Genomic DNA, 14,303 nt, shown 5'->3' with positions numbered 1-14,303 from the left:
TCACAAGGGATGGTGGCCCGGCTGCCCCTACATACTCTGGATGGGCGACAGCCAACCTCATCTGTCAAACGAGGCGACTGGACTCGGTGCTAGCTACTATCTCTGCCAATTTTAACATTCTATGGATCCCTGGATGCACTGCCTACACGTGCGGTCAAGAAGGGCCTGAACCACCTTCTCTCGTTCCTGAGAGGCAAGCAGGTCAGCTCTACGGTATCAGCACATCTACAAGACCGGAGTTACGGCCGGACGAATCGTCAGGGCTCACATGAACATCAAGGCACCGCGGTGGGGCGCAGACGATGTGAATCGTGAGTCCTCCATGCTGCGGGTGCAGGCCACGTCCGAAAAACGTGGCGCCCCCACTGCGGGCCCGTCCGAGAGTCATGCTGTGGAAGCCACGAGGGCAGGGGAGAGGGCCAGCGAGCCAGGCACCCGTGCACAGGCCACCGAGGCGGAGAGGCCACCGAGGCGGCGGCTCCATCTGTCCTGCCCGCCGTCCAGGTCCTGTGGGCCGGACACCGCCCCTGCCTCCAGCCACCGAGTGCTAGTTAATTCTCTCAACCTCATTTCCTAATCTTGTGATTTCTTCCCTCCATTTTCTGTGTTCAGGCCTTCCGATTCTGATCTAGCCCTGGTCTCCTGCTTGGGAGTCAAGAACGGGGAAGGCAAGTAAGTGCCTGTGAGTTAGCAGAAAGAAATTTCCAGAGCGGCAAAATGAACGACTTATTAATAATTTTAAGAGCCAGGAAAAAAATTCACACCAGCAACTAAAAGAGAGAAAGAAGAATCTGGCGGCTAAGAGGCAGCAAGTTCCAGGCTGTAATAAAACGAATCGGAACCGGAAGAGATGATTATCTGTGCGCACTCCACCCGCGACCACGTGGTGATTGGGGTCACGGTCGGAGCCCACGCTCATTCATACCGGACACAGAGCATCGCACGCTCCCCAACTCGAGGGGTGGGAAAGTGGCTGACAACAGCGGCCAGCAAGGACGCTCCGGGGGTTCTCCGCCTGAAGGGCCGAGGAGAAAATGGACTCACCTCCGACAGGGCTGAGGAGAAGTGATTACAGTTCTTATGCATCAGGTGGTAGGCGTTGCCCTTGTACTCCTTCCCCAGCTCCTCCACGATCTTCTCGATGTCATCCTCCAGGAAGTCCGTGCTCCCTAAAACTACAGCTTCTCTTGAAGAACAGAAAGAAAGAGGAAAGAAACAAACACGACTGTGTGAGTTTTAAGTATTTCTAAAGAGCATGTTCAAAGACTTGCTTATTTCCAGGAATATTCTGACTGGCGTAACAAAGCCGAGTTAATGCAATATGACTAAAAGGTACACGAGATACTTTAAAAAGTTCTGTTGAGTTTCTACTTTTCTACAATAAACTCCTAGGTACGTTACTTCTGAATCATACAAATGCAAACTTGGTCATTTTCTTTACGAAAGTGTGTCGTATATTAAAAATGCAGCAATACATTATTTTTACAAGCACTGGGTAAGCAGTCAGGTTATTAGAGAACCAGATCGGTGCTGCAAATACTCCTGCTCATTATACCGGCCGTCAAAGAGCTGGCCACAGTCTCATCCAGAAATAGTCTTTTATGTCATCTATTTCTGTGCCACCATGAGATGAACTACCAAACAGCTAATTTTTTTTTTACAGCATTATAAAACTAACCAACCAACAAACCCCCCAATTAAAAAATAAACACCCTCCACCTGACCCCCAACTACTACCCTGGAAATGCAATAGACAGCATCCAATAGAAAGCAGAATTTTAGTCAGATACAAGTTAGGCATCCAAGAAAACTGAAAATACTTAGAAAACCCTTTTATCTAGAAGTCCTGTTAAAAGGGAAACCTAAGGAATAGACTCAGGATGGCATTATAGCAAATCAGTGATAGGCCAAGAAAACCATGAACTTAGTAGTGATAAAAATGTGTAGCCTTTGGGGCGCCAGGGTGGCTTAGTGGGTTAAGCATCTGCCTTCGGCTCAGGTCATGATCTCAGGGTCCTGGGATCGAGTCCCGCATCAGACTCCCTGCTCACTGGGGAGTCTGCTTCTCCCTCTGCCTGCCACTCTCCCCTGCTTGTGCTCTCTGTCAAATAAATAAATAAAATCTTCAAAAAAAAAAGAAAAACAAAAAAAAACCTGTGTAGTCCTATCCTGAATTTTCAGGTTACAACCTCATTTTACTACTTTTTACTTGGCAAGTTAACGATCATAGGCCCAAAAGTTTCTTTAAAACTCCTTGAACCTTAGATTCTAAATATCTCTTCAAATACAAACCTTAATTAAGAAATAGAAATCTGATTATTAAGCATTCAAAACTCAGTGCTGCTATCAGAAGGCTCCAGAGTATTTTGGTATATCAAAACATGTGATACACACACCTTAGTAACAGTTTCTCAGCTAACCAACTGTTCAGTTATTTCAAATGCATAAATAGTGTCCCTTTCATTGGGAAAAATGAAAAGATTAAAAAAATAAAATCCTACCGAATGGGGCACCTGGGCAGCTCAGTTGGTTAAGCGTCCCAACTCTTGATTTCGGATCAGGTTGTGAGATTGAGCCCCATGTCGGGCTCCACAGAGTGAGGAGTCTGCTTGGGATTTTCTCTCTCCCTCTGCCCCTCCCTGCCCTACTCGCACTCTCTCTCTCAAAAAAAAAAAAAAAAAAAAAAAAAAAAAAAACAAACCATTTTTTTTCTCTTCATGTATTTTATTTTAAATATTTTTAACTGTGAGTGGACACCCAATGTCACATTAATTTCAGGTGTATGCAGAGTCAACAGCCCTGTATGCTCTGCTCACCACCAGGGTAGCTACCACCCGAAAAATGGAAGACATTTGTAACAGTGTTGGGGAGGCCACAAGAAAACCATCTTCCGTCTCCCCCCCGCATGGGATGTCCAGGGGAAGCATTACTACATATGAATACAAACGTCTTCTAAAGCAGAACCCAAGTTACACCAAGGTAAGAACATTTTCAAAGTATACAAGGTAACTTACGTGGGTCCTGAATAAAAGCAACAAACTAGTTATTTCAGGCACTTCATCTGGCTGATTCCCATCTTTATACAACTTCAGATAGATTCGATTTTAAAGAAAGTGTCAGCAACTAAAACAACGTTAAAGAAACATTTTAACTTCCTAGATTTTCATCTACAGGATGAATTCTGTATGCCTGAAAACAAGCTTTGGCACCTAAGACAGTGTAATAAAAATTGTCCTCCCTACTTACTTAAATTTAAATGTTTCTCCTAGTTCAGAAGCATTTCCTGGGGAAATTTCAAATATTCCAGAAAAGGGGTAAGGATGGCCACCATAAGCAAATTCTGAAAAGAGAAAACTCATGATTTTTAGTATTTATCACACAAAACTTAACCAGAATGCTGAATTAGTTTTAATAAATGATGAGGATAATAATGATACCATCTAAGTATTTTCCAGGTTATCAATACTTTCACAAACATCTCATTCAGCTGTTACTTGTACACAACAGTTGATACAAAGGCCTGAAACCAATAACGAAAGACACTCAAAGGTGATCCTGACTTGTCCTTTTATTTCGTGTATGCTGGCGAGAGCAGAGTGACGAACACTCACAGGTGAATGCGGTCTCTCTGCCTAGCGATTGTGCCAAACTAAGTGGGTGGTCTGTGCTGTGTTTTGTCTTTTTCTAAATTAAAGTGATCAAATGTTAAACTTACACTTTACTGGAAAAACTGTCTAACAACAATAATTTTGCACGGCTCCTGGGCTGAAGACTCTTGGTTTATCTTTGAATAAGAGTGAAACATTAGCAAGCCTGAAAAACTGAATTCCATTCCCCTCATTCAAGAAAAAATAAGCTGCCAAATTAACACATACACCTACTCACACACACTCTCCACAGCAAATCTCTGAGCCAGGAGCGGACGACTTGTGCTACTGGCTCACGAGATCTCAACTCTCATCCAGAACAGAAGCAGAGAGTGCTTTCAGATAAGGAAGGAACTAAAATTAATGGGAGGAGATACTGAAGTGGCAAATTGTGGTGGACTTATTTTCAAAATTACAAATGTTTAAATTAATCTCATTGCTTAAAATTTATTAAATATAATCATGAAAGGTCAAAGAATAAGGCAGATACCAAGTTTACTTTTGATCCAGACCTTCCAGAGAAAAAGCAAGGACGTGGATAAGAAATAAAGCATCTGGCATTCAATTATGAAACAGTAAAAATTACCTTAATGATAGGATTTTATAAAACACTGTAGATAATCAGGTTAGATATGGAAAGATAATGTTTACATTTTTTACTTCCTCAATTCCAGCAAGAAAAATTGTCAAGCCATTTATTCATTTATTCAAGAAGTGTCATTCACTTTCTGCAAGATATTGACCATGTTTCTAATTATTCCTAAATCATTTTATGGAGGGGAGCAATGATTAGACAGGCGAAAGAATACTGGGCTAGTAGGTAAGAACACTGGGGTTCAAGTCCTCGTTCAATTAACTAGTAGTAGGACTGTCAGCAGAGCTGAGCTTGGGCTTCTTCGTTTGCAACATGGAGAAACTGCCACATGTCTCCATGTCCTTCTCTACGTCACAGCAGCATGATCATGTGGCTCAGAACTGCATGGCACTTAAAAGACTGTAACACACTACAGAAATTCAGTTAAAAAGGAACACACACAACTTTGGCAAAAGCCAAATCAAACAAGGGAGCAAACCCACAGACGATGATGCCACCCGCAGCAACACTGGCCACTAACGCTTTCGGCAGGAGCCTCCTTGCTTTGGGGGGTTATTTGGTAGATGTAGCCTTTCCAGTAAGACGGAGCTTACGTGGTGGATCTTTATAGCGAATATTTTCTATGCTATGCTGCAGCCAGAAGCAGCTAATGTGGAATGTCAGGAGGGGACAGTATAAACGCCACCCTGACACATAGGAGGAAATGAGCCTTCTCCTCGTGTTCGCAAAAGCTGGTCTGTAGCCTCCACGGGTTACTCTGTGTAGACTGCAATCACATGTTCTTAGAGGTCTTGTACAAAGACTGCCTGGCTGAGGCAAATAAAAGACATTTCTGCTACAGGGTGAGTTTATGATGCAAAATAATACATTCCTACAACCCTGCTGGAACTGGCAATGTGGTCTGTGTTATGCAGACCATTATTGCTTATAGTTTGATCCAGAGGAAATTATCCTGCACCCACGGTGGGAATTAGAACCAAGGAAAAAGCTGCTGAAAACAAAGCTGCTTGGTTTGAGTGGCTCCTGTCATATTTATAATAAAGGGCCACGAAGAATAAAAGGGCTGAGTTAATGACAAAGGCCATCATTCCTGAGCAAAAAGTTAGATGTAATCAAGGGCGGGATTTGCTCAGTGATATTTTTAAACTTTGTAATGACACACTTGCAAGTCTATAAAAAAAATTTAATACTGAAATTCCCTCAGGAAATTGGTATTTCAAGTTTGACACTCTAGCACCAACTCATCTCCAACCATAATGACTGGTTTTCAACGTGCAAGGTTTCTTAGCATCTCCAGTATCTGTTAGCACAAAACTGTCATGGTAAAACAATCCCAAAAGGTAAATATTTTTTAAGACCCTGTATTTGGAATAAAAGATAACTACATGAATGTATGGTCATGTACTACAGTACTTTCTCCCCAAATACATTCAACTCCAGGCATTTTCCCAAAATAGTGTAAACAAATATGGGAAGATTTTCTCCTACTTTCTGCAATAAAGTATGGAAGCAGCTGAAAAAAGAGGCAGAGCTATGGATATGAATTGCAAGTCCTTTGAAAGAGAACAATCTTCAGAAAGTCTATTTAGACTGTGTGTACACGTACCTCTGCCATATACTTCAATTCCCGAATGAAAAACGCCAATTCCGATGGATGAGGTGTATTCATTCATCCAGTACTAGGAAAAAAAGAAGAGATTCAGAGTATCTGTCCATTTACCATTTAACTCCACATGAGAGGAGACTGCTGCCCCCACATCCTCCACAGAATATTTAGGCCTTTCAAACTCCATCTTGTAGTATTTTTCCTTCCGGCCCCAAACTCAACGAAAATGGCTCATTTGGTCCTATCTCTGCGCCTCTGCTTGTATGACATCCCACGTGGAATGCATTCCTGGGTCAAAATGACTGCCTCAAGTTGTAAAGGCTTAGAGCATAAGCCATAAAATCTAAACCTGGTCAGGTTGGGGGAAAAAAATGGATATAAAAGCTCTGTGACTTTAAAAAAAAAATCACATATAATGTATGCTTTTACATCTATTTTTCTTCTACCTTAAGCCTTCCCTTTCATTCTCTGGTGAGCTCCCCGAGGACTGGGATATTGTACTCTTTTTCAAAAACGTTTGGAAAAGACATATATATGGTATGTATGTCCTAATTCAGCTCAACGTTTGATGACGATAATACAGGAACAAATCACATGAGGCACAAAGGCTACCACAATCTTCTTACCATTGACATGCAGTTAACATTCCCAGAAAAGGTAGTATCTGAATTGGGTTTTTAGGAACAAATGAGATTTCCGCAGATAGAAAATGTGGGGGTTGTGGTGGAGTGGAGGGGAATGGGGAGAAATGTCTGGAAGGGCGAAAAGGGTGCACCAGCATCATGATGTGAATATCTGGGGGTGACTGTGGAGGGGGTGCAAGGAGGACTGGAGAGGGTTTACCTAGAAGAAAGTAGTAAATGAGTCAACAGCTCATTAAACCAACACTTAGGCAACACTTAACAGTGTCACCATTAAGTTTCTTCTAGGTTAGAGGACAGATAATTTGTCTTTAATTTTTCTGGGTTTATTCAAGTCTTACAGCCTTGGTTCCAGACCCCTAGCCAGTTTCTGCCAGACGTTGGGAAGTGCATGTTTGCGTATATTGCTGGAGGAAGCATAAATGGTAAAAGTCAATTTATTTTGTCCTAAAATGTACCTGGAAGAAAAATTAAGCAATAATAAACAAGAAATATTTGAAAAAGAACAAGGAACTTTCTCATCTAGATATCAATACGCTCATTCACAGGATGGTACGGCTTTAGAACAGATCCTTGCATGTGTAAGAATCTGGTGTATGATAAAGGTGGTGTTTATGATTAGTGATAAAGGAAAAACTATTAAAAATGTGGTGACAAAACTCATGCATAAAAATATATTTCATGTATCTGAAAATTCTGGTGTGTCTAAGAATCATCATAGAGAAGAAAATAAAATAGACGAAAAAAAAAGATTTCTTGGATGGGAAAAGATGACCTAAGTAAAGCAAAACCGAGAATTTCTACAGGAAAACCACAGATACTCAACAAACACTTCCAAGTTTTTATTGTGTAAAACCACATGAACAACATCAAAAGACAAACAAGACACAGGGAAGAAAAGATCAGAATGATAATACGTCTAGAATGATAATACGTCTTGCTCTCTACCAGATTCTGTCTGGTTCCTAATTTTGGACAGCCTGAATTTGGATGGCAAGTTAGGAATGCTTTTATCTGAATTGATTTGATTTTGGATGCAGGAGGGAGAGTACATACAAAAAGGGATTTCTCAAGACTGTATCCAATCTACTTAATTCCACAGTTTAGGTAGCAAAAATTCAGACAGCAAGGGATACCGTATACAAAAGCTCCATTAAAATAACCCCCACAGGGGCGCCTGGGTGGCTCAGTCGGTTAAGCGTCTGCCTTCAGCTCAGGTCATGATCCCGGGTTCTGGGATGGAGCCCCACTTTGGGTTCCCTGCTCACTGGGGAGCCTGCTTCTCCCTCTCCTCCCCACTTGTGTGCTCTCTCTTGCTATCTCTGTCTCTCTCTCAAATAAAAATCTTCGAAAAAAAAAAAAAAAACCAAACCCCGTAGACAAGTGAGCAATCATAGAAGAAATTAGTGGTTAACAAACATGAACTAACATTCTCACTAGTAAACAGAAAATACTAATGAAAACAGTAAGCTACCAGTCTTTTTTTCATCCATCAGATTGGCAAATATAAAAAATATTGCTAAATATTGCTGGTGTTGGTAAGGGTGTGAGGAAGCTCCCACTGAAGTGTGAATCAATAACAGTTAATTAACCATTATACTCTTGGGAATCTATTCTACAGAAATTCATAAACATATGCAAAGACATATTCTGGGATATTAATTGCAGTTGTCTATAATACTGAAAACCTAGAAACAACACAAATATCAGTAATGGAATGGTTAAATTACGGTAAATCTGTATTATGAACTATCATCCAGCTACTAAAAAAGTAGCTATGTACAACTACAACTCGATACACATGGACATAAAGATACCTAAGACATATAAGGTAAAACACCAAGTATGATACATTTGCATATTTGCAAAATAAAGAAATAAATATGCCATTTGTGTATATTTGGTGCTAAATATGGAAAAATACAACAAAACTGCCATCAACTACAGCAAAAGAAAGTTTGAAGGCTACAGATCGGAACTGTTAACAGTTTGGGAAAGGGGCGCAGATATAGCAGGGGAGGGAGTGGAACAGTAGAAAGGGGATGCTTCAACTTTTACCTGAAAAATCTGAAAAAAACTTATATTTATGGAGGTGTAATTGACATACAATGTTACATTAGTTCCAGGCGTAGAATACAGTGATTTGATATTCACATACATTGTGAAATGGTCACCATAATAAGTCTAGTTCCCATCTATCACCTTACAATGTTAATTCTGTGCTAGTGACTACACTTCCTGCACGGTACAATATATCCCAATGACTTATTTATTTTATAACTTGGAAGTATGTACATCTTAATTCTCTTCACCCATTCTGCCTTCCTACTCCCAATCACCCTCCCCTCTGGCAACCATCACTCTATTCTCTGTATCTATGAGTGTGAGCTTTGTTTCGTTTTTTAGATTTCACACATAATGAGGTCATGCCGTAACTGTCTTTCTGTCTGCCTGTTTCATTTATCATATTACACTCGAGGTCCATCCATGTTACTGCAAACAGTAACGTCATTCTTTTTCATGGCTGAGTAGTATTTACATAATACTACTCCTATGGCTGAGTTATCTATAAATCAATCAAATTTTCTTTAGCCATTCATCCACAGATGGACAGGTTGTTTCCATTATCTCAGTTACTGTAAATAAATCTGCAATGAACACAGGAATGCATACAACTTTTTGGATTAGTGTTTTCATTTTCCTTTGATAGATAACCAGTAGTGGAACTTCTGCTTACAAGGTTGCTCTCTTTTTAATTTATTGAGGAATCTACATACTGTTTTCCATGGTGGTGGCATTAATTTACATTCCTACCAATAGTGCAAGAGGGCTCCCTTTTCTCCACATCCTGTTATTTCTTGCCTTTTTGATAACAGCCATTCGACAGGTGTAAGGTGATATCTCATTGTAGTTTTGATTTGCCTTTCCCTGATGATTAGTGATACTGAGCATCTTTTCATGTACCTGTATGTCTTCTCTGGAAAAACGTCTATTCAAATCATCTGCCCATTTACATGTATTTTCTCCTATTCAGTAGGTTGCCTTTTCATGTTGTTGATGGTTTCCTTTACTGAGCAGAAGCTTTTTAGTTTGATGCAGTTCCATTTGTTTATTTTTGCTTCTGTTGCCCTTGCCTTTGGAGTCAGATCCAAAAAAAACACTGCTAAACCCAGTATCAAGGAGCTTATCACCTCCTATGTTTTGAGGAGTTTTGTAATTTTAGGTCTTACATTCAAGCCTTTAATCCACTTTGGGTTGATTTTGTATATGGTATAAAATAGTGGTCCAGTTTCATTCTTTTGCATGTAGCTGTCCAGTTTTCCCAAAACCATTTGTTGAAAGAGACTGTCCTTTCCCTATCTCTATTCTTGCCTCCTCTGTTGTAATCAATTGACCAAAAACACATGGGTTTATTTCTGTGGGCTCTATTCTGTTCTAATGATGTATGTGTCTGTTTTTATGCCAATACCATACTGTTGGATTACTATAGCTTTGTAGTATAGTTTGAAATCAGGGAGAGTGGTATCTCTGGCTTTGTTCTTCTTTCTCAAGATTGGTTTGGCTATTCAGGGTCTTTTGTGGTTTCATACAAATTTTAGAATTATTTCTAGTTCTGTGGACAATGTTACTGGAATTTTAATATGGATTGCACTGAATCTGTAGATTGCTTTGGGTAGTAGGGACATTTTAATGTTATTATTTCTTTCAGTCCTTGAGGACAAAAGCTTGCTTTCTATTTCTCCAATTTTTTTCACGAATGTATTATAGCTTTCAGTGTATAGGTCTTTCACCTCTTTGGTGAAATTTATTCCTGGGTATTTTATTCTTTTTGATGCAACTGTAAATGGGATGTTTTCTTGATTTTTCTTTCTGATACTTTATTAGTGTATAGAAACACAACTGATTTTTATATATTAATTTTGTATCCTCCAACGGGACTGAATTCTAACAGTTACTTGGTGGAGTTTTCCATATATGGTATCATATCATCCACAAATAGTGACAGTTTCGCTTCTTCCTCACCAATATGTATGCCTTTTATTTCTTCTTCTTGCCTAATCGCTATGGCCAGGAATCCCAAAATGATGTTGAGTAAAAGTGGTGAGAGTGGGCATCCCGGTTTTGTTCCTGATCTTTGAGAAAAAGGAGAACAATGTTCACATGGTCTCAAAGTACTGAACCCCACATTTCTCTACATTATAAGGAAAAAAGATACCTTTGAAAATATGAAAAAAAATTGTGAATATCATCTATGTAGATGACTAAACAGAGTGTCATTGATAGCTGGACAAACTAATGTTATGCGCCTCCCGATGTGATAAAATAGGCTACAACATTTCCTTTGTTAGTTTTCTTGTCAGATGCATTTAACAGAATATAACCATAAGAAAAAAATCAGTAAGTCTGGACTGTGGGGCTTTTTGTAAGAAAAGTAACCTGGTCTTTTAAGAAAGAGTGACATAAAAGTCAAAAGAAGGGTGGCTATTCTTTAAAGATGAAAAAATTATGACAATTAAATGCAACGAAGGAACACTGGATCTCAGGTTAAATCCCCCTCTCCCTAAGACATTATTACGGGAAATATTAATCAATGGAAAATTTCTTGGGTGTGATAACAGTACTGTGGTTAGGTAGAGAATGTCTTATCAGGAAATAACATGTTGAAGTATTTAGAGATGAAATGCTATAACGTTTGTGACTTATTTTCTGTATGGGTGTGAATGTGAATGTACGCGTAGGAGAGGGTATGAGAAAGCAAATATGGTTAAAAACTGGTGAATCTAGGTGAAGAGCATACAGATTGTATTCTTCTTTCAAGTTTTTTTTTTTTAAGTCATAAACATTTTCAAAATAAAAAGTTAGGGGGAACTGAAGAGAATGATCTAGTCCTCGCCTCCTTACAAACAGAAGAGGATGCTTTTCCACGTTCCTTGCTGCCCTCCTACTTTCTCTCCCTTTTCAGAGGAAGAGAGTAGAAAATACCACAAGGTGATCATGCTAGTGTGCATAAAAATTTTGCTAGTCTTTTTCCAGTTAGTGGTTTCCTTGGCAGCCAACTTCTCTTCGACTTAAACTGCCTTTTCCATTTGAAAAATTCCATTGTTTATACTGTTTGCAACCAATAATTTGGTCTGTATACTGCTGATTTCCTTAACAACAGCACCAACAGGCTTTTGTTCTGGATGCGGACAGCTCTACTTTAAAGGTGACCTTTTCTCTTTTTTACAGTGTGAGCTTCTCTTCCAAAATAAAGAATATTTTCCAAAAAGACATATATCGAAAATGGCTTCTCTACAATAATCAAAAGGTTTTAAACTCTTAGAAAACTGAGACTTTATCTCCATTTAATGTCTAATATCACTTAACTTTAACAATTTATCTTTTAGTTGAACACTAGTTTTCCAAAAGTGCTTTTATAATAAATTTCTATAATGGGAATCTAAATGTTTTGTTAAGAGACAGAAAGGTTTTCATGAAACTAAAAATCATATATAAACAGTGATTTTTGGCCAGGGTGACGATGGGAATGCACTTCAGAGTGGGGATCTTGAACTCAGAAATCTTTTATTTTCTGCTCTTCCACAAATGAAAATAATCTCTCCCATGCTTAGGACTCCTTTAAGTTGCCTGGGTATGTAACTCTACTACTTTAGAGTCTTAAACTTCCCTGTATTCAAGACTTTACATTCTAAAGAAAAGGGTATGTTGTGACACATTTTTTGAGTTGGAAAATCGTTAAAATTAGAAAAACTTAAAAATGAGAGAGAAAAGTAGTATCCAAAAATTTGGCTGGTCCTTTGGAATTCACTATAATGAGACCTGATCGATACAAGATTTCTCATGAAGTGCTGACGCACTACAGTGAAAAACGAATACTTGACAGCTTTGCAAGTGTCAGCATCCACCTCTACTCTTGGACGCAAAGTTGGACAATCTGGTCAGATGTTTCTGTTCAAGGTTTTAGGAAGCCTAGAAGTTGCTAAGAAAAGGCTGTCTTAACCCAGAGACATTCCTTTGGGTTGTATTAAAAAGCAGAAGCCCCCCTCCCAACACCATCCCCCACCCCCCACCAAAGTCTGTGTCTTAATATTCTGTGCCAGGCAGGAATTAATGGTGGTGCTACTTACTCACTGTTAGCAGTAACAATGAGGGACTCAATAGTTCTTTTATTTTCATGTTTCTTTGTATATTCCACCCCTAGAAAGCCCCCAAATTTAGAGTTAATTTCTTTGTGAGATTAGGGTAACTATTTACTAGTTAGAAATCTATGAATACACAGCTTTACGGACCTTACAGAAATTAAAAGGATCATAAGGAATGCTATGAACAATCATATACCAATAAATTGATAACAGATGGAATGAACAAATTCCTGAAAAGACACAACCTACCAGAACTGACTCAAGAAGAAATAAAAAATCTGAATTGATCTATAAAAAATGAGGATGAAAGAAAAGAGAATAGACTGGTAATTTAAACTACCCACAAATAAAAGACTATGACCAGATGATTTTGGTGAATTCCACCAAACATTTACTTTTAGAATATTATTTATTTTAGAGGGAGAGAGAGAGAGCCCGTGCGTGAGTGGGAGGAGAGGCGGAGGGGGTGGGGGAGGGAGGGATTGGGAGGGAGGGAGGGAGGGAGGGAGGGAGAGAGAGAGAGAAGCAGACACCCCACCAAGTGCAGAGCCCGACGTGGGGATACATCCCACAACCCTGAGATCATCACTTGAGCTGGAATTAAGAGTCGGATGCTTAATTGACTGAGCCACCCAGGCGCCCCTCCACCAAATATTTAAACAATAATCAGTACCAATTCTTCACAAACTACTCAAGGGAACATTTCCCAATTCATTCTATGAGGCCAGAATTAACCTGACACCAAAACCAGACAGACATCACAAGAAAGCTACAGAAAACTACTCAAAAATCCTCAACAAAACACTAGCAAATTGAATCTAGCAACATATAAAAAGGACTGACTATACACCATAAGCAAGTGAGATCTAGTCCAGGAATGGAAGATGGGTTTAATAGTCAAAAAATCAATTAATGTAATATACTATACCAACAGAATAAAGGACAAGATCCACATGATCATCTCATTAGATGCAGATAAGCACTTGATAAAATCCTACTCTCTTTCATGATAAAAACACTCAACAAACTAGGAATATAAGGAAAAGGCACCTATGAAAACCCATAGCTAATGTCATACTTAATGGTGAAAGACATAAGGCCTTCTTTCCCTTCTTTCCCTTTCGGATCAGGAACGAAACAACGATGTCTGCGCTTGCCACTTCCAAGACACTGTACTGGAATTTCCAGCCAGGGTAATTAGAGAGGAAAAAGAAATAAAAGACACCCAGATTGGAAAAGAAGAAGTAAGATTATCTCTATCTGCAGATGATGTATTCTTGCATATAGAAAATGATAAGAAGTCCACTAAAGAACTATTAAACAAGTTCAGCAAGATTACAGGATACAAGATGAATACACAGACATCAATCGCATCTCTGTATACTAGCAATGAATAATACAGAGATGAAATTAAGAAAATTCCATCTACAGTTACATCAAAAAAATATTTAGGGATATATTTAACAAAAGAATATAACTCTGCATCTGAAAACAATAAAACATTCCTAGCAGTATTACTTCTAACAGCCAACAAATGGGAACAATCTAAATGTCCACCAACTGATGACTGAATAGGGTCTGGTCTATCTATACAATGTGGTATTATTTCTCAATAAAAAGGAATGGAGTACTGACGCATGCAACGGCATGAATGGCCCTTGAAAACATTAT

At 39.1% G+C, this 14,303-nt stretch overlaps 1 protein-coding gene across 2 annotated transcripts in view; it reads right to left on the bottom strand.

The window, feature by feature from the left end:
- DESI2 (desumoylating isopeptidase 2) overlaps positions 1 to 14,303 on the bottom strand; it is a 45,990-nt gene that overhangs the window by 9,817 nt on the left and 21,870 nt on the right. Inside the window, exons 2-4 of one of the 2 annotated variants that reach the window (XM_027611622.2) lie at positions 5,849 to 5,921; positions 3,247 to 3,340; positions 1,045 to 1,186 (exon numbers count right to left, since the gene is read on the bottom strand). In XM_027611622.2, the coding sequence (XP_027467423.1) occupies positions 1,045 to 1,186; positions 3,247 to 3,340; positions 5,849 to 5,921 (309 nt within the window). The remainder of the gene's footprint in view (positions 1 to 1,044; positions 1,187 to 3,246; positions 3,341 to 5,848; positions 5,922 to 14,303) is intronic. The other variant, XM_027611623.2, reaches the window with a different exon arrangement.

This window comes from Zalophus californianus, chromosome 10, assembly GCF_009762305.2.
Source record: "Zalophus californianus isolate mZalCal1 chromosome 10, mZalCal1.pri.v2, whole genome shotgun sequence".
Lineage (NCBI taxonomy): Eukaryota > Metazoa > Chordata > Mammalia > Carnivora > Otariidae > Zalophus > Zalophus californianus.
Note: the sequence above shows the minus strand (reverse complement) of the source record. Positions and strands in the feature narration are given on the sequence as shown.